This window comes from Phocoena phocoena, chromosome 6, assembly GCF_963924675.1.
Source record: "Phocoena phocoena chromosome 6, mPhoPho1.1, whole genome shotgun sequence".
Classification (NCBI taxonomy): domain Eukaryota; kingdom Metazoa; phylum Chordata; class Mammalia; order Artiodactyla; family Phocoenidae; genus Phocoena; species Phocoena phocoena.
Window position 1 is genome coordinate 3,418,011 of NC_089224.1, and position 25,034 is coordinate 3,443,044.

Consider the following 25,034-nt stretch of genomic DNA (forward strand, 5'->3'; position numbering starts at 1 on the left):
AAATGAAACACACAACGAAAAGGATAAAGAAGGGAAGGATTCCAGACTCCACTGTGTGGGAGGCCAGGCCTTTTGGCTTGGTTTTGAAAAAAGAAACGCTCACCAGCCATCGTTCCGGGTGTAATGACACAGTACAATAATGCTCAGGATGGGTAAGGACATTCAGTTATTTTCAGAGCGATTTCTATACATTATAGATGTCACATTTGGTTCCTAGAGATTTAGTCAAGTATTACTATTTCTTCTTGTCAAGCATGATATACAAAAAGATGAGAATAGATGTGCCCTAAAAATATGAAAATATAATATATAAAACAAAACCATTATAAATTACATAGATTTGCAGTATAAAATTTTTTCCCATTTAGAATAAATACCATCCAAGTTTACAGATCATCTAAGTGAATTAAATATGCACACATATCTGAATCATTTTCAGAACTTCAAGAAAAAAAATCGCTAGAGATATGACCAGATGACTCAGAAACCAGAAACTGCTTACTTTTGAGAATAATGACCTAAAGACCCAAAGGACATGGCTTGGGATTTAGTGCTAAGCTGTTAAAATTGCCCAAATGAGTCTGACGTGTGCATGTGTGCATACAAACACACACACACACACACACACACACGCTCACAAGCAGCCATATTTTTATGGATTTCTATGAAGCTGAACAGTTTATCTTTGAAAAATCAGCCCAAAGTCACGAGGTCATCTCTGTTCCATATTCTAGCAGGAGAGCTTTCCTATTCTGTAAAGAAGCTACAGGATGAACAGGAAGAGTGTAGCCTTTCTGGACAGAGAAATGTTTGTCGTAAGACAGCCTCCTCTTTGGTTGGCTGTTATTCCACCAAGAGCTTTCTGATGCCTTAAAGAGGGGAAAGGTTTTGAAAAATCTATATAATCTCGCCGGTCTAAAGAAGCTAAAACCAACCTGAAAACATTCTTTGGTCACACGTTTCTGCTCCTGCTCCATAAAAAATCTGCCCGTCTTTAACTTTCTATCCCTAATCAGTGCCTAGATGGGAGAGATAGATGCCTTTTCCTGTAATTTCCATGTGGAAATGTGCACATGGGTTTTGGTGGAGGGAGAACTCGACAGAATGGGAAAAAGTTCATGCAGTATCACAAAATGAGTGTGGGTCCCTGCTGCTGCTTTGGGCGTACAGATCCATGGTAAGAATGTGCTGACCTCCATGACAAGTGGAAAATTCTACGAGGTGGAGATAAAACTCTCCTGCAACCCCAATACAGAAAACCCTCGTCCAGAGAGTGCAAGTGGGAGGTCAAGGTCTCTCTGGACTGTTCACGACTCACTTTTTATGTGACCACCCAAGACACTCCTACCTGATGGCAATGGGTCATTTGAGGCCAAGAGGACTCTGATCCAACTGAGTCTTAGACTGCCTGTCACACCAGTTATCTATACATAGAGAAACCCCTGAAGCCAAACCCTCTGCCCTCAGCTACAGATTTAGATGCTTTTGCTGTGAAAGTTGGCGGCAAGAGTATCTAACCTCACGTGCCCATGTTTGCTCCCAAGACTGCTTGTCTCCTGCAAGGGGGGCCATCACAAACTTTCCATAAAACTCTATAATGTCTGAGCCGGATGGGATCCGGGGACCCATCAAGTCTCACCTCCGTGTTTGTCAGATGATAAAGATTAAACCCGGGGGGTGCCGAAGGTCACTTATCCAGAGAGTGAGAGTGAGGACTAAACATCACGGATGCTCTCACGATCCGTGTGGCCCAGGTTGGAACCTCCATGGAAACCATGATGTGGCCGTGACCCTCAAGACGACTTCAAGGTTATGGCTCCCCTGCTCATCAATGGAAATGAACGAATACCTCTCATTCTTCCACGATGACATCTAAACTGCAGACGCTGCCCTAATGATTTTGGGTTTTGAGCTTTTGAAACCGATCTTCTTGATTTGCATCAATACTAACTTTCAGCATTAAGAAGATGAGAGGAACCAGAGAGGAAAGTGAAAAATCTTTCGAGTAATTGTGGAGGAGGGCCAGGTGATTCTGCGGGAGAGGGGACCATCTAGATGGAGCTCGAGCCCGTCTGGTCTGTCCCTCTGCCAGGGAAGGAACGGAGGCCCCACCTGCCCAAAGCCTGCGGTGCTTACTGGCACCATCAGACGAGATGCTAGCCTTTGGGTGACTGGTTTTGTCATTTCTATAACATCATTCTGCCGCACATACAACTGCTTTCTTGTGGGACAAAATTAATTCAAGAACTCTGGCGTGAAATTTGATGCCATCACCCGAACCTTTCACTCTCCCCTTCAAGGACGGACAAGTTAGCCCTGCAGTTCAGGGAAGTGGGCCTGGCTAGGCGATCCCACGGACCCTCACACTTGCTGCCCCAAACCAAGTGTCTGGGTCACCGGACGGCCCCTGGCGGCCCACATTCTACACCTACATGGATTCCTCAGATGCCTCTGTCTCTGGAAGCAACATGCGTTCCAGATCAAGCAGCAGCCGTGTTTGGAGGATGACGTTACTTAAACGTAAAAACAGCATTTTTCATGGACAGTTTGGGTAAATTCAAGTTTACAGTCTCCCTGCCATCTCAGCTGAGCTCACCTAAAGGCTCTCAGAATCGGACAGGCAACACATTTTTATTTGGCTATTAAAGTGCTATCCTGGGCAAGGTTTTTTTTTTTTTTCTCTCAGTTTCACAACAGTAGCTTCATTGGAAACAAACAAACAGAAAAGCGATGGATGGAGACAGGCCTGGGAAATGACAAAAATCACGAGGCTGGTAACTGCTTTGGAACATTACAGATGACTTGTGGGTATCAGCCCTGACACCAAAGCCTCTGAGGTAAAAGTTTGGCGGGGGGTTTGAGGGGGTGGGGGGAGAGAAATAAGGACAAAGTGGCAAAGGGGACGAAACCAGAAGGAACGATTAGCATTCGTATCACAACGACTCGGTTATAGGGGAAGAGTGAAGGGGGGTTAAAACTGAGAAGAAAGTGCAACAGACCCACGGACGTGCAGTTGCTCTCGTAGCAGACCTATAACTTTTTAAAGGAAAAGCACTGCAGTGTGCATTGGACAGGGCTCTTGACCTCATAGTCTCTCACACCAAAAGGGCATCAGTGATTAAGGTATCTGGCAGAGAAGAGCCTCTGAGATTCATGCCGCGCGCACAGACACCTGCCCGAGGTCGCCGGCTCTGCACCCTGCCGCTGCTTGCATCCTCCATCGCGGGGCGCGGTCCGGGCACACAGCATGCACGCAGGCGCTCCCTTCTGAAGGGGCCTGGCTCCTCCTACCTACGGGACAGGCGTCTCCGGTAAGGCTTAGCGGCGAGGGCGGACTGCGTCTGGCCCTAGGGGTGGGGGGGCGGCCCTGATTCTCGGGGTGTGCATAGCTTCTCAGGGGGGCGTTGTTAGACATGGCTTTCATAGACGACGCGGGCATTGCTGTCGCACGCCCCGGCCGGCTCTGTGGCTTCCAGGAGACCTGGGGGCAGGACATGGTCCGGTACCTCGACAGGCGTGGGCTCCTCGGAGGTCAGCGCCGCGGACGTGACCTCGGTGGAAGGCGCCGCGGACTCGGGGGAGTGCTCGGCCGAGGGCTCGGTGTCCTCCTCGTCTCTGGCCTCGAGGGGCCCCCCGTCCCGGTCATCCGTGGGCTCCCTCCGGGTCTGGGGGTGCACGGACACCTCGATGGCGATCTGCTGGGGCTGCTCGTGCAGCGACGAGGCGTCTGAGTCAGCGGTGGGGGACTCGCTTCGCTGCAGGGCGTCGGGGATGGTGTAGACCTCGTCCCCGGTGGTCGCCTCCTGGCCCTCAGGCGCGTGGCGCACGAAGTTCTGGCCCTGCTCCTCCAGCCCTACCACCTCCATGAGCTCCTCCACGATGGTCCTGCAGTTCATGATGAGCGGGGGCAGCGGCACGCTGCGGGCCAGCTCCTCGATGTAGCGGGCGAACTCCATGGTCTTGAACTGTGTGACCTTGGCCAGCTCCAACGTCTTGGCCGACGTGATGATGGGGATGCGCTTGGCGATCTCGAAAGCCTTCTGCAGCTTCTCGGCGCCCTCTGTGCGGAAGAACTCGTTGATGGCCTTCTCGGTCTTCTTCAGGTGGCTACTCATCATGCAGAGGCGGGTGATGTTGAGGGCCAGCACCACGGCGAAGGCCACCAGGCACACCACCATGTAGTACACGCCCATGTCCCCCGACGTGAAGACCACCCTCAGCGTCACCGTGTTGTTCACGGTGCCGTGGACGTTGGCCGCCACACATGTGTATCGACCTCGGTCCGTGAAGGACACCTTGGTGATGTTCAGGAGGCCGTCGTGCATCTGCCACTTTCCTGCAGGAGGAAGAGGACAGAGTCAGCCGGGCCCTCCACTCCCTGCAGCCACTGCCCCGCACGTCGCTGAGCACATCTCCCACCACCATGTCTGCCACTGTCGACGGCGCCCACGGCGAACGCCGACCTAGCCAGACGGTGACGGCGTTAGCTCGCCTAATCCTCACAACTCGGGGAGGAGCTACCAGCACCGGCCCATTTTACAGGATGGGGAAACTGAGGCACAGGTCCACTAAGCCACCTCCCCAGGGCGCCAGTTTGGAAGCAGTTGAGCTAGACGTGAACTCGAGCCCAAGAGGCTGTACTCTTAATACCAAATCATACTGTGTGATTCCACATCCTAGAGAAAAATAAACAGTATGGAAAATACTTGCTCTTACTAGAGAATTCCTTAATGTAGCACCTGATTTTCTAGCCTGCCTGTGAGCGTGGCTCTACAGAATATATATGCTCACGGGAGAGTTTTAATACTTTTCAGAAGATAAAGTACTTTAGGATCAACATAAAAACTGGAGTAAATCAATTAAATTGTAATTGTTCGCCTGGGTTTCTCATATTGAGATTGAAGTAGTCCTGGTATGACCTCGGTTGATGGAAACATAAATAATTGAGAAGCTACAATGAACTACGTCACTTACCCACTTACCGTTACAAGCTAACTCTGTGGAGATTCAGAGGCTGGGTGTGAATAAGCAACGATTTGGTTTCGCTTTGCAAATAAATCACAGACCCATCAGGTTGAAACCAGGCCTCACACAATGGAGAATGCACACTGAAAAGCGTTGTAATAGATAAGAATTCTACCCGCCTCTGGCCTGGAAAGGATCGTTGCCCTGGGACTGAGGTTCTTAATCTGAATTAATCTTTGCTAGGGATTACTCCTTAGTCTGCCTGTGTACCCGCAGGTCACAGGACCCCGGGAAACGTGATCCTAGCTTTGCCTTCCAGGTCTTGGGTCTGAGCCTTTCTGAAAACCCTCCACCTCCCTAGACCGTCCTGTAGAGAGAGAAGGGTCCCGGCCCGGCCTCGGGGGAGTTCTGAGTAGCAGGACAATCTTTCTGCGTAAAAGCACTCGCGTCCCCAAGCAAGCCAGAGGCCTCTCCTGAGAGATGTGGCAACTTAGCGCGTGGTTTCCTTTTAAGGGTGTATTATCGCTTTGTATTTTTTATTTATTTATTTTTTGCGGTACACGGGCCTCTCACTGCCCATATCGCTTTGTATCTTTTTAAAAAAGGAGAAATTTGTGAGCACCAAAGCGACCAGGGTCTCCAGGGACTGTGGGATGAGACAGCAGAGGCCCCCGTTATTCCAGGTCCTCTGCTCCAAGGACCATCCTTCGGGAGGCTGGCCGGAGCCGTGGGTGCCGTCGGGGACCTGCAGCCCCTCCTCCCACTGGTCTGGGGAGCCTGGCAGGAAGCCTCTTGTAGATGCTGCCACATTCCTCTGCTTCCTGAAGGAACATCTGAGAAGAGTGGTGCCTGGTGTCCCCAAGTACCCTGCTTCTAATAATTCAGCCAGTGTACTTTCCCGAGAGTAGGAAACACTGGTTTGGGAAATCTAGCGCATTTCCGTCTCTTGTGAACGTGTATGAACAGACCACCCTAGCGCCCGGCCTGTGAAACCTTCTCTCGTCCAGATGGGCAGAGGCAAGCCTCCCACCCTGTCCGTTCATTCCCGAACATGAAACTTGATACTTCAGTGGCAGATTTATCCAAATAGAGAATAATCTGAGCAAGGGAAATGATCAATTTGTTGTCTTAAAATGTGCATGTTTCATCAAACCACACTACAGCAGGCATAGAAAAAAATAACAACTCCGGTTGCCTGAAAGCTTATGATAGATGTGGAAGGTACTGGGTGCCAGAGAACTACAGACTCTACCTATAGGAGTTTCTCATACTGCTTGTTGGAAAACAACAGGAAATAGGAAGGGAGAAGGTGAGATGGTGAGGTTCTTTGTATGAGGAACAGTTAGGATCAATTTGGCCACCTCCTAACCTCCCACCCTCGCTCCCTCTGTGGAGGAATTATTATCTACAAATTCAAGGACAGAGAGGAATTATCTACAAATTCAAGGACAGGGTAGGGGGAACCAGGGTGTGGAGGAAGAGCAGAAAGGAGTGCTGAACTCAGAAGGCAGGCACCTGACGATAACAGGAACAGCTCTCTCCCCACACCTAGGCAAGGCGCTCAGCGATAACTGCACCTAACTGTGATAGAAAAGTGAAGTGTAGAAATGCAGGCCAGTTACAAGATGCCAACAATTTCCTCTGACTATTCAAAGGGTTTCTGAACTTGGATTTTATAGTTTATCTTTAAGCATGTTTTTTTTTTGGTGGTACGCGGGCCTCTCACTGTTGCGGCCTCTCCCGTTGTGGAGCACAGGCTCCGGACGCGCAGGCTCAGCGGCCATGGCTCACGGGCCCAGCCGCTCCGCGGCATGTGGGATCTTCCCGGACCGGGGCACGAACCCGCATCCCCTGCATCGGCAGGTGGACTCTCAACCGCTGCGCCACCAGGGAAGCCCTAGGCATGTTTTTAATCGTCTATTTATGTATATTTATCTATCCTGGACCCAAACAATTCAAAACAGATACCGACTCAGACACTCCAGAAGTTCCCTGTTGCACGGTCAAAACAGGCACAGTCTGGAATCAAACACAATTAGGTGACACTTGTAGTTCATTCTGGGGAAACCGGTGAGATGTAGAGTGCATAACTTATTAGTTTGGCACGTATTCTGCTTCTTAGTCCAGGGCCGTGGGTCCTTGGACTAACATCTATCATATACCTTATCCAATAATTAACCTCGTTTGTTCTGGAAGCCCGAAGCCCAGCCATGAATCTGTGAAGTGACTATATTTGCCTAACGATAAACCACAACAATGAATCACATATGATTATCCTGAAACAGGCAGGTATTACCCGTAATAGGAGCTGTGACACTATAGTTAAATAACTGAGACCCATCTCTCTGCCAGCAAGTCCCTGTTTCGAGTCCACGACAAGGACACCAAGACATCCCTCTCTTCAGGGTTCAGTCCTTCACTGTATTTCTCTTGAAACAAAACACACGTCACATTTACTTTATGGATTAAGGTACTAGCAATGCTGCTCAGGCTTCTCAGGTACGACGAGGTTAAAGGGAACGTGTGACCTGGACTAAACATTCTTTTGCCAGATCTCAAAGCGAGTCTTGGGAAGCCAACACACACACACACACACACACACACACACACACACACACACACACACACACACTCATTCTGATGACAGAAGATTCTGACCTCAAAGGTGATGTATGTCTGTATCATGTCCTGTTTAAAGGCTGATACATTCCTTCCTTCCAAGGAACTAAGACTAAATACTTCCTCTCAGCCTCAGCATGACCTTCGATTAGTGAGAAATAAAGATTTCTGCATGTTCTCCCGCTGTATGCAGCCCCGAACACTATGAACCCCACCCTGGAGGTCCTCCCACATCAGCAGGGGCCCAGGCTCATGGAGAATCACAGGCAGCCGCCCCTCTAGGATCGTCTCGAGAACATTCCTGGGCCACATGTTGCCTTTCTCCTTAGTCTGTAAATACCTTGTCCTGAGACCCAGCCTGGAAGGTCTGACTTCAGCCATCAGGAGGTCGAGGGAATAAAAAGGGCCCCGGTGACTGTCACAGGGACCCGAAGACCCAGCCACCTGGGGCGGGGAAGCTTGGTGCTGCAGCTCCAGGGATGATTTTAAACTGGAGTTGAGCAGGGATGTCACAACCATGTGCTGAATTCTCACTAAGCTGCATCATTTCAGCACAAGTAAACACCTAAAATGTGAGCCGCTGACGCTGAGTCACTTCAACAGGCAATGATTTTGGAGGAAATGCACAACTGAAAGATCCTGCATGCCGCAACTAAGAGATCCTGCATGTCCCAGCGAAGATCCCACATGCCACAACTCAGACCCGGCGCAGCCAAATAAGTTAACAAGATTTATTTTTGTTTTTTTTAAAAGGCAGATTTGAGCCATCACTTTCTGATTCTAATACCAAAGATTCCGTGTCAAACGTTTCCCTGACAGACTGGTTCAAGATGGCCGACTAGAAGGACGTGCTCTCACTCCCTCTTTCGAGAGCACCAGAATCACAACTAACTGCTGAACCATCATTGACAGGAAGACACTGGAACTAACCAAAAAAGATACCCACATCCAAAGGCAAAGGAGAGGCCACAATGAGACAGGAGGAGGGGCGCAATCCCAGTAAAATCAAATCCCATAACCACTGGGTGGGTGACTCAGAGACTGGAGAACACTTATACCACAGAAGTCCACCCACTGGAATGAAGGTTCTGAGCCCCACGTCAGGCTTCCCAACCTGCAGGTGCGGCAACAGGAGGAGGAATTCCTAGAGAATCAGACTTTGAAGGCTAGTGGGATTTGATTGCAGGACTTCGACAGGACTGGGGGAAACAGAGACTCCTCTCTTGGAGGGCACACACACACACTGGGACCCAGGGGAAGGAGGAGTGGCCCCATAGGAAACTGAACCAGACCTACCTGCTAGTGTTGGAGGGTCACCTGCAGAGGCAGGGGGTGGCTGTGGCTCACCGTGGGGACAAGGACACTGGCAGCAGAAGTTCTGGGAAGTACTCCTTGGCGTGAGCCCTCCTGGAGTCTGCCATTAGCCCCACCGAAGAGCCCGGGAAGGCTCCAGTGTTGGGTTGCCATGGGCCAAACAACCAACAGGGAGGGAACCCAGCCCCACGCAACAGCAGACAAGCAGATTAAAGTTTTACTGAGCTGTGCCCACCAGAGCAACACCCAGCTCTACACACCACCAGTCCCTCCCATCAGGAAACTTGCACAAGCCTCTCAGATAGCCTCACCCACCAGAGGGCAGACAGCAGAAGCAAGAACTACAACACTGCAGCCTGTGGAACGAAAACCACATTCACAGAAAGTCAGACAAGATGAAAAGGCAGAGGGCTATGTACCAGATGAAGGAACGAGATAAAACCCCAGAAAAACAACTAAATGAAGTGGAGACAGGCAACCTTCCAGAAAAAGAATTCAGAATGATGATACTGAAGAGGATCCAGGACCTCGGAAAAAGAATGGAGGCAAAGATTGAGAAGATGCCAGAAATGTTTAACAAAAAGACCTAGAAGAATTAGAGAACAAACAAACAGAGATGAACAATACAATAACTGAAATGAAAAATACACTAGAAGCAATCAATAGCAGAATAACTGAGGCAGCAGAACGGATAAATCACCTGGAAGACAGAATGGTGGAATTCACTGCCGTGGAACATAATAAAGAAAAAAGAATGAAAAGAAATGAAGACAAGCTAAGAGACCTCTGGGACAACATTAAATGCACCAACATTCGCATTATAGGGGTCCCAGAAGGAGAAGAGAGAGAGAGGACCCGAGAAAGTATTTGAAGAGATTATAGTTGAAAACTTCCCTAACGTGGGAAAGGAAATAGCCATGCAAGTCCAGGAAGTGCAGAGTCCCCAGGCAGATTAAACCCAAGGAGAAACAGGCTGAGACACACAGTAATCAAATTGACAAAAATTAAAGACAAAGCAAAGTTATTAAAAGCAACAGAGGAAAAATGACAAATAATATACAAGGGAACTCCTATAAGGTTAACATCTGGTTTCTCAGCAGAAACTCTACAAGCCAGAAGGGAGTGGCACGATATACTTAAAGTGATGAAAGGGAAGAACATACAACCAAGATTACTATACCCAACAAGCGTCTCATTCAGATAAAATGGAGAAATCAAAACCTTTACAGACAAACAAGAGCTAAGAGAATTCAGCACCACCAAACCAGCTCTACAACAAATGCTAAAGGAACTTCTCTAAGTGGGAAACACAAGAGAAGAAAAGGAACTACAAAAACAAACCCAAAACAATTAAGAGAATGGTAATAGGAACATACATGTTGATAATTACCTTAAATATGAATGGATTAAATGCTCCAACCAAAAGACACAGACTGGCTGAATGGATACAAAAACAAGACCCATATATATGCTGCCTACAAGAGACCCCCTTCAGACCTAGGGACACATACAGACTGAAAGTGAGGGGATGGAAAAGGATATTCCGTGCAAGTGGGAATCAAAAGAAAGCTGGAGTAGCAATACTGATATCAGACAAAATAGACTTTAAAATAAAGAATGTTACAAGTGACAAGGAAGGACACTACATAATGATCAAGGGATCAATCCAAGAGGAAGATATAACAATTATAAATATATATGCACCCAACACAGGAGCACCTTAATACATAAAGCAACTGTTAACAGCTATAAAAGAGGAAATCAACAGTAACACAATAATAGTGGGGGACTTTAACACCTCACTTACACCAAAGGACAGATCATCCAGGGAGAAAATTAATAAGGAAACACAAGCTTTAAATGACATAACAGACCTGATAGATTTAATTGATATTTATATGACATTCCATCCAAAAACAGCAGATTACACTTTCTTCTCAAGTGTGCATGGAACATTCTCCAGGACAGATCACATCTTGGGTCACAAATCAACCCTCAGTAAATTTAAGAAAATTGAAATCATATCAAGCATCTCTTCAGACCACAATGCTATGAGATTAGAAATGAATTACAGGGAAAAAACATGTAAAAAACACAAACACACAGAGGCTAAACAATACATTACTAAATAACCAAGAAATCACTGAAGAAATCAAAGAGGAAATCAAAAAATACCTAGAGACAAATGACAATGAAAACACGACAATCCAAAACCTATGGGATGCCGCAAAAGCAGTTCTAAGAGGGAAGTTTATAGCAATACAAGCCTACCTCAACAAACATCTCAAATAAACAATCTAACATACACCTAAAGGAAATGGAGAAAGAAGAACAAACAGAACCCAAAGTTCGTAGAAGGAAAGAAATCATAAAGATCAGAGCAGAAATAAATGAAACAGAAACAAAGAAAACAATAGCAAAGATCAATAAAACTAAAAGCTGGTTCTTTGAGAAGATACACAAAATTGATAAACCATTAGCCAGACTCATCAAGAAGAAGAGGGAGAAGACTCAAATCAATAACATTAGAAATGAAAAAGGAGAAGTTACAACAGACACCACAGAAGTACAAAGCATCCTAAGAGACTACTACAAGCAACTCTTTGCCAATAAAATGGACGACCTGGAAGAAATGGACAAATTCTTAGAAAGGTATAACCTTCCAAGACTGAACCAGGAAGAAACAGAAAACATGAACAGACCGATCACAAGTAATAAAATTGAAACTGTGATTTAAAATCTTCCAACAAACAAAAGTCCAGTACCAGATGACTTCACAGGTGAATTCTATCAAACATTTAGAGAAGAGCTAACACCCATTCTTCTCAAACTCTTCCAAAAAATTGGGGAGGAAGGAACACTCCCTAACTCATTCTATGAGGCCACCATCACCCTGATACCAAAACTAGGCAAAGATACTACAAAAAAAGAAAATTACAGACCAATATCACTGAGGAATATAGATGCAAAAATCCTCAACAAAATACTAGCAAACAGAATCCAACAGCACATTAAAAGGATCATACACCATGATCAAGTGGGGTTTATCCCAGGGATGCAAGGATTCTTCAATATGAGTAAATCAATCAATGTGATACACCATATTAACAAACCGAAGAAGAAAAATGATATGATCATCTCAATAGATGCAGAACAAGCTTCTGATAAAATTCAACACCAGGTTATGATAAATACTCTCCAGAAAGTGGGCATAGAGGGAAACTACCTCAAAATAATAAAGGCCATATAGGACAAATCCACAGCCAACATCATTTCAATGGTGAAAAACTGAAAGCGTTTCCTCTAAGATCAAGAAAAAGACAAGGATGTCCACTCTTATTGCTATTATTCAACAGAGTTTAGAAATCCTAGCCACGGCAATCAGAGAAGAAAAAGAAATAGAAGGAATACAAATTGGAAAAGAAGAAGTAAAACTGTCACTGTTTGCAGATGACATGATACTATACACAGAGAATCCTAAAGATGCCACCAGAAAACTCCAAGAACTAATAAATGAATTTGGTAAAGTTGCAGGATAGAAAATTAATGCACAGAAATCTCTTGCATTCCTAGACACTAATAATGAAAGATCAGAAAGGGAAATTAAGGAAACAATCCCCTTCACCACTGCAACAAAAAGAATAAAATACCTAGGAATAAACCTACCTAAGGAGGTAAAAGACCTGTACTCAGAAAACTATAAGACACTGAAGAAACAAATCAAAGATGACAGAAAACAGATGGAGAGATATACCATGTTCTTGGATTGGAAGAATCAATATTGTGAAAATGACTATACTATCCAAAGCAATCTACAGATTCAATGGAATCCCTATCAAATTACCAATGGCATTTTTTACAGAAGTAGAACAAAATATCTTAAAATTTCTATGGAGACACAAAAGTCCCCGAATAGCCAAAGCAGTCTTGAGGGGAAAAAATGGAGCTGGAGGAATCAGGCTCCCGGACTTCAGACTAGACTACAAGCTACAGTCATCAAGACAGTATGGTACTGGCACAAAAACAGACGTATAGATCAATGGAACAGAATGGAAAGCCCAGAGATAACCCCACGCACCTATGGTCACCTTATCTTTGATAAAGGAGGCAAGACTATGCAATGCAGAAATGACAGCCTCTTCAATAAGTGGTGCTGGGAAAACTGGACAGCTACGTGTATAAGAATGAAATTAGAACACTCCCTAACACCATACACAAAAATAAACTAAAAATGGATTAAAGACCTAAATGTAAGACTGGACACTATAAAACTCTTAGAGGAAAACATAGGAAGAACACTCTTTGACATAAATCACAGCAAGATCTTTTTTGACCCATCTCCTAGAGAAATGGAAATAAAAATAAAAGTAAACAAATGGGACCTAATGAAACTTAAAAGCCTTTGCACAGCAAAGGAAATCATAAACAAGATGAAAAAACAACCCTCAGAAGGGGAGAAAATATTTGCAAATGAATCAACGGACAAAGGATTAATCTCCAAACTATATAAACATCTCATGCAGCTCAATATTAAAAAAACAAACAACTCAATCAAAAAATGGGCAGAAGACCTAAACAGACATTTCTCCAAAGACATACAGATGGCCAAGAGGCACATGAAAAGCTGCTCAACATCACTAATTATTAGAGAAATGCAGGTCAAAACTACAATGAGGTATCACCTCACACCAGTTAGAATGGGCATCATCAGAAAATCTATAAACAATAAATGCTGGAGAGGGTGTGGAGAAAACGGAACCCTCCTGCACTGTTGGTGGGAATGTAAACTGATACAGCTACTATGGAGAACAGTATGGAGGTTCCTTAAAAAACTAAAAATAGAACCACCATATGACCCAGCAATCCCACTACTGGGCATATACCCAGAGAAAACCATAATTCAAAAAGAGTCATGTACCACAATGTTCACTGCAGCACTATTTACAATAACCAGGACATGGAAGCAACCTAAGTGTCCCTCGACAGACGAATGGATAAAGAAGATGTGGTACATATATATACAATGAAATATTACTCAGCCATAGAAAGGAACGAAATTGGGTCATTTGTAGAGCCGTGGATGGACCTAGAGGCTGTCATACAAAGTGAAATAAGTAGAAAGAGAAAAACAAATATTGTATATTAACGCATATATGTGGAATCTAGAAAAATGGTACAGATGAACTGGTTTGCAAGGCAGAAATAGAGACACAGATGTAGAGAACAAATGTATGGACACCAAGTGGGGAACGCAGGGGGAGGGTGGTGGTGGTGGGATGAACTGGGAGATTGGGATTGACATATATACACTAATATGTTTAAAATAGATAACTAATAAGAACCCGCTGTAAAAAAAGAAAATTAAAAAAAAACAACAGGGCTTCCCTGGTGGCGCAGTGGTTGAGAATCCTCCTGCTAATGCAGGGGACACGGGTTCGAGCCCTGGTCTGGGAGGATCCCACAAGCCGCGGAGCAACTGGGCCCGTGAGCCACAACTAGTGAGCCTGCGCGTCTGGAGCCTGTGCTCTGCAACAAGAGAGGCCACGACAGTGAGAAGCCCGTGCACTGCAATGAAGAGTGGCCCCCGCTTGCCGCAACTAGAGAAAGCCCTCGCACAGAAACGAAGACCGAACACAGCCAATAAATAAATTTAAAAAAATTTAAAACAACAACAACAAACCGCCTCCTTGACACTCGGGAGGGCAGTCCCCGGTTCTGGTCCTGTGCTCGGATGGGAGCTTCCCCCGCTGCCCCTCGGGATGGCCTTCCGCATCCCATCCTCCCGCTCTGTCCTGATCCTGACGCACGGCTGGAGGCTGACACCCCAGGAGACCGGCCGTTCGGCTCTCGGGCATCCTTCACGGTCTCCCCGGACACTCCAGGCATGAGAGGCCCATGTGGAAATCTCCCCCAGGTGAACTGGGGCATCGCCTTTGCAAAGGGAAATGCTAACAGAGGTTCGCTTGTAGCTGAAGCACGCTGAGTGCTGTGCTATATGTGACGAAGTTAGAAGGACAGTGGTATTTTTTATCTTGTTCATACATTCGGTCAACAAACATTACTGAATACATTGTCTGTCACCAGGCTGCCTGCCAGAAGATGCAGCTACAAAGATGAGTAAGACATGACCCCCGGCTGCAGAAACCAGCGGGCCCCGAGAGGGCTGCAGACTCGCAGCCAACCCGGGGCACATGGCGCGTGCCCTGTGCGGGTAGCGGGGACGGTAAGGATGCTGCTCAGCGGGGGTGCGGTCCCGAGCGGGACGGGGGTGCAGGCAGAGGAGTAGGAGGGAGAGGAAGCACTTCCAAGGCCAGAGGGGGCAGCAGGGCAGGTGAGCAAAAGAGGGGAGCCCGTGTGCACTGCTGCAGCTGACAGACGTTGTACAAACCAAGAGAGGATGCACCACCTGCACGTCCTCTGCTCTAACCCCTGGTTCAATCAGCAGAGGAAACCTCAAAGTCCAGATGAAGATGCTGGCAAGCGTGGGAATTTTAAATGAAGGAAAAGGTCATTTCAAATCGGGGGGAAGAATACTGGGATCACTGACTACTCATCTGAAAGGAAATGAAGTTAAATTCCTAGTCTATGTGATACCTAAAAATAAATTCCAAGTACTCTAAACATAAAATTAAAACTATAAAGTTAATAAAAGATATGAAAACATTTTTCTAACCTTGGGACCGGAAAGCCTTTTTCAACATTTCAAGAATCCCAGAAACTCTAACAGAGAACCCTGATGGGATCGGATTTCTCTCAAATTCAACGTTTTACACTGTAACATTGGTTACATTAAAGTTGAGAGCAAATGAAAGAGTGGGAGAAAATTCTGGAATATTTGACAAATGCTTAATAACTATGAAACATAAAGAACTCCTATAAATCAAGACAAAGAACCCAAAAGGAAAAAAAAAAAGGGAAAGGAGATGGACAGAGAAGTCACAGAAAAAAGGAATGCAGGTAGTGTCTAAGTGCACAAAATCACTTGTGGTTAAATCATAATTAAATTTAAATAGATTGAAGTAATTTTTTAAAACAGATGACTTTTCCACCTTGCAGAGCGTCAGAGGAAGGGGGGCCCTGATTATACAGTGTGTTGCTGGGAGGATGGGAAGGCACACTGCAAGGCTGGGTTTTCGCATTGACCAAAGTGCAAGATGAATGGAGCCTGTGACCCACTTCTAGAATTCTTGAAACGCTTCAAATCAGGCAGGCCTAGATTGACTGGGAAAATATCGAGTATAAGAAAATCAAGGTAGTGAAAAAAATCTCCTTGTCAGCATCTTTCTCCCCAGGGACACAGTTCTAGAGCCTTCCTCACGGCCTACATCCTCTGGGCGAAGCGGTCACCGGGGTCGCAGGCCAGGAAGGCGGCTGACCTCGTATCACTGTGTCACTGTGGGGCCCAGGCATGGGGAGGGGGAGGCACTGAGGACGGCATGAGGTCATGTCGACAGAACTGGGTCAGGGGACCATCCAGCAACTAGAGAAGCAGGTCAGCGGTGTTGCGTGGTGACAGTCAAAACCCATGCCACCGGGCTTCCCTGGTGGCGCAGTGGTTGAGAGTCCGCCTGCCGATGCAGGGGACACGGGTTCGTGCCCCGGTCCGGGTGGATCCCACATGCCGCGGAGCGGTTGAGCCCATGAGCCATGGCCGCTGAGCCTGCGCGTCCGGAGCCTGTGCTCTGCAACGGGAGAGGCCACAACAGTGAGAGGCCCGCGTACCGCAAAAAAAAAAAAAAAAAACCACCACCAACAAAAACCCGTGCCACCAAGAAAGGCCACGGCACACGGGTTACTGTGACTTGACATGACAGATCAGGACGAATGCCGGTGCCAACACCTTCCGACCAAATGACCGCTGGACAGAAACAGCAGCACCAACTCCTCCTGGAACCCAAGCATCATGAGAAAGGTGACAGCACAATCACAAAGATGCTGTAACTACAACTTCCCTCCAAACCCATGTCTGCCGAAATCCCCAATCTTTCCAGCCGTCCTGAGGATGGCTCAGCATTAAAAATTAACACCATGCCCCACTGAAAAGCTCTTAGAATTTCCCTCAAATTATTTATTAGAAGAAAAGGATTTCTCTTTTTCCTTGGAGATGTCTTTCCGTGAAAGTGTCAACAAGCTGATGTGTGGTTCGTCTACATTCCCGGTAGGTGGTATGAAAACATTAAGCCTCTGTTCACAACGCCATTTAGACACGGCAGCTCTTAAACTTTTCAAGGAGGAGGGTTCAGTCTGCTAAAACAAGGGGGTTATTTTCCTGAAACCAACTTAAAACTCTTCAGGTGGTGAGAGTTCCAATAACGTTTACGCCAACAGAAAGCAAGTGCAACACTCACTTGAACGATGCCGCACTGAATCCACACTCTTCAAATAAGAACCAAACACGCGCACGTGTCTATAAGCATGGGGTCTATTTTCCAACATGTGAAATAGAAGCTACCGAGGGGAAAGGATCCAAGCCTTTTTACAAAACAGAATTGAGAACAAATGGAGCCCCGCATGGCTGCACCTGTTACGGGGCTTCTGCAGGAAGACGATAGCTCCCCCAAGCCACTGCAGAGGCCCAGGTTATAAACACTGAAAGCTGCAAGGGCTCCTGCGACACCACCCCCGGCTTCCCAAGCGGGCTCTTCGGATGGTCCTGGGGCAGCTCTACCAAGCTGCTTCCTACATCATGTGGGACAGAGGTGGCCTGGGATCATCAGGGATTAGCTCGGCTCTCAGCTCAGGAGAAGGTTGGGGGGAGGCCCGGGCTGTTCACAGCCTGCAGTTGTGCTTTGCTTCAAGGCATAAATAACATCTGAAAAGAACCCGTCTTTTCATTTCCTGGCAAAGGAAACATCTGACCCTCCGGCTCATTCGGCCTGATAATCTCCATTTTTAAAAAAGTGCCAAGCACGTCAGTCCATGCAGGCTGGCAGGAGTCTCTTCTGAGAGTGGGCGTAGGTGGTCTTCTGAGAGCACCCTGCACTGGGTGGATGGAAATAGCATCTCAGCCCTCACATCCTCATCTGAGGGGGATGGGGAAGGGTCCTCCTACTGCTAAGACTAAAGCAGTCTGGGCTCACACCCCAAAGGGGGAGCACAACCCATTAAAAAACAACGCTATAAATGGTGGCTCATTACCGGGCTGGCCCTCGACGTGACTCAATTTGGCAAATGAACCGAAGTACCACTTTTATGGAAAAATACATTATGGGTTCACGCAAGTGACTTAACCGACTTTGGAATGATTCTTTAGGGGGCTGAGGTTGCTTCTTTAGTTGAGACCAGGGTTTCTTCTCTTGGGCTGGCATTTTGCATCAGATAATTCTTGGGAGGGGTCTGTCTGTGCATTGCAGGATACTGAGGGCATCCCTGGCTTCCACCCTCTAGATGCCAGCAGTCCTTCCCCTCCTGCCCCGGCTATGACAACCAAAAACAACTCCAGACTTGGCCGGTGTCCTCCGGGGGAGAGAACCAGTGGGTTAGGCAAAGGGAAAGTTTATCCTGTGCATAATATACTCCGTAACATCCACACTCACTGCTCTGAGGCTTGGGTGCGTTGGAGGGCAGCGGGCCCCTTGCATGCGGAGGGTATGTGTCGGGGGATGGGGGATGTTGCTGGTGGAGGGGGGAGCGCCACTCTCGCCATCACACCCGTCGCAGCGTTAACTCGAGCTTCTAAACAACACTTAAGGGATATAAATGTTTTTGGTCTTTACTGAATGTTTTTTTAAAAGGTTGGGAACTTGAGAGAACAAATAAGAAATTGCCCAGAAAACTATTTGCTTTCTTTACAAAACACACCGTACTACGAAGCAGAGACAGACGCACTTGGGATCCTGACTGTGACAACACTGGACATTGGTGATGTGACCAATGACGGTGGCAGCTGCCGTTTACTGATGGCTTGGTGGGTTCCACGTACTGGACTGACATTTCATACACGACACAAATTGCACAGCCCTGCCTGGCAGTCAAAGAGGATTATCTCCGCTTCACAGATAGGAAAACTGGCTCCGAAAAGTTGAGGAACTTGCTCAAAGAGATGCCATTGTGCTGTTCTGCTGAATTTGCAGTAATATATTTATAGTTACGTAAAGTCTGTCTAATGCCTTCTGAGGAGTTGATTTTTTTAAATCTCAAATATTGAACATATTTAAGAGAAATTCGGTATAACACTTCCATAGGTTGATGCACTACTCCACGCTTCATCTCAGAGGCAAAGGATGCTGTAAACTTAGTGCTGTGGGCGCTGACCCCCTCCTGGATATGTTGCAGGGGGTGATACACTCAGGTCTCAAGACGTGGCTGGCACAGTTCGTTGAGGCCCCCTGACAGAAGGAGTTGAAAGCATCTCACGGGCTACTGAAAACATTTGCAAAGCAGAGGATAAAAACACTAGAGCCATGTAAACTAAAGCAAAATTTATAACAATAAATTCCACAAAGGTCGAGGAGCTGTGAGACAACTGTGAACTTTGTACAATTCGGCTCAGCTTACTTACGCTGTGCGTGTTTATTTGCAGAGATAATTCTTAGTTATTTTTGGTGGCAGAATGCTACAGGGGAATGGAAAACAAATCCACAGGAAAGTCCACAACCTCACCTGAAGGAAGAATTTCCAAGTTAATCGCTAACGAGCCAGGCATGTTTACAAAGGCCTATGCCTTTTCCAAAGCTGACTTTTTAATTTTTTTAAAATTGTTATTGGAGTATAGCTGCTTTGCAATGTTGTGTTAGTTTCTGCTGTACAGGAAAGTGAATCAGCTATATGTATACACACATCCCCTTTTTTAGATTTCCTTGCCATTTAGGTCACCACAGAGCACTTTGTAGAGTTCCCTGTGCTAAACAGCAGGTTCTCATTAGTTACCTATTTTATACATAGTAGTGTATATATGTCCATTCCAATCACCCAGTTCATCCCACCCTCCCCTCCCCCCTTGGTAACCATAAGTTTGTCCTCTACATCTGTGTCTCTATTTCTGTAAAGCTGACTTTCTTGAAATGTTTGTTTATCATCTGATAAAGGTACCAACGTGCATTTCAATGGTTTAAAGTCAGAGTACGAAGCTACAGCAAAAATACACTGGATAACTGGTACCTGAAATAACAGGGAACCACTTTCTGGCATCTATATATTCCTACTTACCTCCAGCAAAAGGAAAACTGAAAACAGGACATTTTGTGGCCATTTGTGGTTCCTCGTGTTATTGGACTTGCGGGTTATTTCTGTAACATGGTTGGTGGACCACCCCAAACGTGTCCTTCCGTGAACTCCAAAAAAAGTCTTCCCCCAGAAATAGCTCACACATTAGCCTGTCCTCATCTGTGGGAATGAAGTGACAACACGAGGGATACAAAGCAAAGCAGCTGCTGCCCCTGCCAGGGACAGGAAATAGCCCGTCCCTTCTAGGACCCGCGGGGCTGGCGCCAGGAACAGCCGTCTCACTTTCTCAGCACCAACAAGAAACGGAACTCCTCCTGGAATCACAAAGCACACGTGGTGGGCAACTCGCCAGACGGCTCTGAACACACCTGGGTGTGTGCAAGCCTCGTACGCAGGTCATGGAGGGGTCCTAACCCTGCTTCTTTGTGACGGTGACGGGGCTGGTGCAGTGACCATCCAGCCTCTCATCCACTCCGTCTGGTCAGAGGCTTTCACCACCCCTCGCCTGCCAAGACCTGGAGGACGAGCATGTGCTGGTGGGCACAGTGGGCACCACGCACCCGCTTCTCATCTGGATGTGTGAGCACCAAGGCCACCAAACCCTCACACTCACTGGAAGGACCAGAAACAAGGTGTGCAACGTGGTACAAGGGCTTAGTCAACGGGAGCGGTTGCTAATGGGAATTACGCTCATTTTGTTTGGTTTCAGCAGTGGCCTACTGCGTACACAGGTAACATTCCCACGTAGGAGCACCATTTCCCATGCTGTATCAATCACCTCCTTGTGGAGTTATTAACACTGCTGCATTTAAACTCCTAGCCAATCAGCCCAGAAACTGAAATCTACATCCTGGTTAGCACGTGGGCATCCTCCTGTCAGAAATGGAGACTTCGAGACCATGGGTCCTCGAGTGGCACCACCATGCACGTATTTTATGATGAGGATAAATGTTCTGCCGTTTTCCCCTGTCTTGCCTGGCTGTTCTGAACATTGCTCCGTGTTACTTGTGTCCTGAAATGCCTGTTACTATGTACGGTAACTACCAAAGCTGAGCTGGAACATCAAGTGCCAGGATCACGAGTTCTTTTACAAACTCCACCGTGTGTCTTCCTTATGAGGTTTGAGAACAGCCAATGGATTCCTCAGCACGGCCACCGGCCACAAGCACGCCCAGAGGCTTCTGATGCCCCGCCTTGCGCCCAGGCTCTGTCTCCGAGGCACTGGTGTCTGCCCCTTCCTCTCCCGGCGCCCACGGACGGAAGAGAAGTGAGCCCAGGGGACCCCGGCTCCGTCAACCTCCCAATGAGAGAAACGACATACGGGGGCCACTTGCCAAGACTCGACCCCTACCATCAAGACTTCGCGCAATCTCCCTGGCGGGGCCACTACAACTCCAAGGCAGCCCTCACAAAGCCACGGTTGAGGTCCAGGCCCCAGCCCCACTCTGTTCCCACGCTTCCCTCCTCTCCCGGATACAGGGCTCAGAGCCCCACTCTGGCTCTTTATACCCAGGACCACCTCTGCTCCGGGCCCACGGGAGCCGCAGGCTCGGTCTGGAGTCCCTGGTCCCCCGAGAATCCTCCCCGAGGCCAGCCCAGCAGAAAGACCCGGTGGGGTCCAGGGACCTGAGTGTGTACACGTTGCCATGGTCACCGCCCCCGCACAGGTGTGACGTCACTTCCTCCTGACCTGCAGTAGAAGGAAGGGGCTGCGCCGTCCCATCTGCCCACTGTCAGCACGGACGGTCCAGTCACAGCCACTTAATGACCACAGGACCGGGGCAAAGTCACATAAAAGAGCGGTTGGGACTGCACTGTCTCCAGGGTCCCTTCTAATGGGAAAGTTCTGCGGTCCCATCGTTTTACTTGGTGGGGAGGGAGTTCCCCTCTACCAGGTGATGCATGCAAACGTACACATGGTATTTTCGTGACCATGATACTTGCGCTAGAGGGGAGAAGCTGCATGATGCTGCCTGGCCTTGAACGGCCGTGTAAGGAGCAGCACAGGCAGTGAATGTCGGGGCATGACTGGGAGCCGAAGGCTGGACTCGTCAGACACGCCATCGCCCGGCACCTAAGGAGACACAGTTTTAGCCTCTGGGCTTTCTTTTTTTTTTTTTAAGATTTTTTTCATGTGGACCATTTTTAAAGTCTTTATCGAATTTGTTACAATGTTGCTTCTGCTCTGTGTTTTTACTTTTTGGCCGCACAGGATGTGGGATCTTAGCTCCCCGACCAGGGATCGAACTGGCACCCCCTGCATTGGAAGGCAAAGTCTTAACCGCTGGACCGCAGGGGAAGTCCCAGCCTCTGCTCTTTTTCAGAGCGATTAAGATAAAATGAGGAAAAGAGATTAGCAATGCAGGCCTTCCTGAGGCAGAGACTCTTCTGGGGGTTAGAGGGCTGTGGGCTGGGAGGTACACGAGGGAAAGGGCGGCAGAAACGGAGCAGCTGCTAAGTCAGATCCGGGTCCTTTCACCCTCACCCCCACCTGCCAGGTCATTACTGGAGATGCTCAGAAAGTACATCCCGGGCCTTCAGGTCAATCAATCAGGCTTGGTTCTCACACCTGAGATAGGAAGCATGTAGACTCCTGAGGGCCCACAGTGCCCCGCTCCGGCCACAGTCCTTCCTGAAGTGAGCTGGTACGTGGGAAGGGGATTTGCACCTTTTGGCCAGAAACTCATTCATGAGAAGCCAAGCACTCCCCCTATGCCACGGGTTATTTCTCCCCCCTGGCCAACAGTCTAGAAACTTCAGCCAGGTCCCCGGGAGCACACATGATCTCTGGCTGCTGGTGAGAAGCCGCACAGAGACTGCTCTCAAAAGATGTGACCTTTAAACCCACAGTCCAGGAATTAAACTGACCTTTGATGATAGACAACTGCTATGTTCCTTGAAACAAATTAAAACTCCCATATAAACAGAACATATACTTAAGGAAAACCCACTTTACATCCACCCCTACCATATCCTGTACACATTATACTGCAACATTCCAAGAGGCCTTTTAAAAGACTCAAACAATACACACAATATTTTCGTTACTGTAATACTTTCATTAGAGGGGAGAAGCTGTTTGCGTTTTGTCTTCTGAGTCAAGAGTGAAAGAGAATTCATTACTGCTTTGAATCCTTAAGGAGATCTACTTGGATCTCTCTCTCTTGCCTTAGAAAAATAAGACAAAAGGATATGTTGAAACGATCTGCATAAGAACAACGGACGCTGAGGGTGCCGGCCCCCAAGTCCCTCCCCGTAGTTTCTGACACGGGACACGACTGGACAGCCTACCTGCCCCGTGGTCCTTGCTGTCCTCATGCAGCAGCTTGCCCACGGAGTTATACCACTTGAGCTGGGGCTCAGGGAGGCCATAAACACTACAGTTGATCAAGGCACTGTTCCCTTCCTTGACGATGATATGGTCGGTTCTGGCAATGACCACGGGCACTGAGCCCACGACCGTGTCAGTGCCATTTAAAGTGCTGTTGGCCACACTCTTAGCAGTCGCCAGAGTGGACACTAGGATTAACAAGGACGCAGAAGGCAGCAGGCACACAGGCAGAGGGCGCGTCACTCCGTCCATCCTCTTCGCTTGCTCTGCAAGGCACCAGAGCAGGTCGGCCAGGGGAGTCTTCTAGCAGACGACACCCTGCTCACAGCAGGCCAAGGGCCAAACCCGGCCTGGGTCCATGGAGTTGGCTCTGGATTAAGAACCTCTGTAAAGAAAACAAACAAAAAAAAAACCACGTAAATGTTAGCGCCCATACTTTAAAAGGATTATTTATAAAATGTTAGAAACCCAGCTAAAGTACACATCTGTGTAAGTTTTAAATAACACACAAATTCAGAAGATATTCCAAATATTCATGGAAATCGTGATGATACACGTCTGTAATTTTTGCTACTGAAACGTATGACTCTTAGCAGGAACATGTTAACTTTGTACCACACGACTTCCTGGGGCTCAAAACCTGATTCCGGGCTTCCCTGGTGGCGCAGTGGTTGAGAGTCCGCCTGCCGATGCAGGGGACACGGGTTCGTGCCCCGGTCTGGGAAGATCCCATGTGCCGTGGAGCGGCTGGGCCCGTGAGCCATGGCCGCTGAGCCTGTGTGTCCGGAGCCTGTGCTCCGCAACGGGAGAGGCCATAGCAGTGAGAGGCCCGCGTACCGCAAAAAAAAAAAAAAGCTGACCCCTGCTTCTTTCATCCCGCACCTCGAGGCCTCCTCCCATCACTCACCTGTCCCCGTCGTGGACACCGGTGGTGCACCTGGGCCCTCCTAACCTCTCTGCTGGCCGAAATGAATTCCAGCTCCTGCAGTGTGCACCTGGGCTCTGCCACATCGGAAGGGCCCCCAGAACCAGTGCGGTGTCCCCCTCACCCCCACCAGGACACCCCCTTCCCCTTTCAGGCAACTGCCCCAGCTTCTGGAGCTTCCAGGCGACCCGCACCACCCACCCTCATCACTCACTGAATGCCTTGCTTTCCATCTTCACCTGCCTCCCTGGATGCAGGGGGTGACATGACGGGTGGCTGCACTTCTTCACCCAAGGATCTAACCTTCACCTACACCTCTACTCTCCATTTCATCCACTAATCACACGGCCACACCCAGGACCCTTCTTCTCTCCAAATTCTAAATTCTGGAGTTCCAGTTCATTCTGAAGTTCTCAATACCCGTCCTTCCCTGCACCCCACCTTCTCAGTCCCCTCACTGGGCTTCCTGGCCGTCCCACTCTCCTCAGGTCCTCCCTCCCACCCAGCTGGCTGACTTCCTTTCCGCCCCCTGCCCACACCCGGGCACACAGACTACACCCCCTGCACCCTCAGCTTTCACTCTCCCGCCACAATCCCTCTGCCAGCGCCCAGCCGCGATCCACCCATCGCTTGCTGTCCCAGCTCCTACTCCTTGGAGACCGCAGCAGGACTGGGTGGGCATCCTACACCCATGACGTGACCACAAGAATAAGA

General features: G+C 48.0%; 1 protein-coding gene across 1 annotated transcript; it reads right to left on the bottom strand.

Annotated features, from left to right (window-relative positions):
* Positions 1–3,407: 3,407 nt before the first annotated feature.
* Positions 3,408–23,647, bottom strand: MFAP3L (microfibril associated protein 3 like). The gene is made up of 2 exons (XM_065879590.1): positions 23,356–23,647; positions 3,408–4,336 (listed from the first exon to the last, which is right to left on the bottom strand). Exons 1-2 carry the CDS (start codon positions 23,645–23,647, stop codon positions 3,408–3,410), a joined length of 1,221 nt encoding a protein of 406 aa, XP_065735662.1.
* Positions 23,648–25,034: the final 1,387 nt, after the last annotated feature.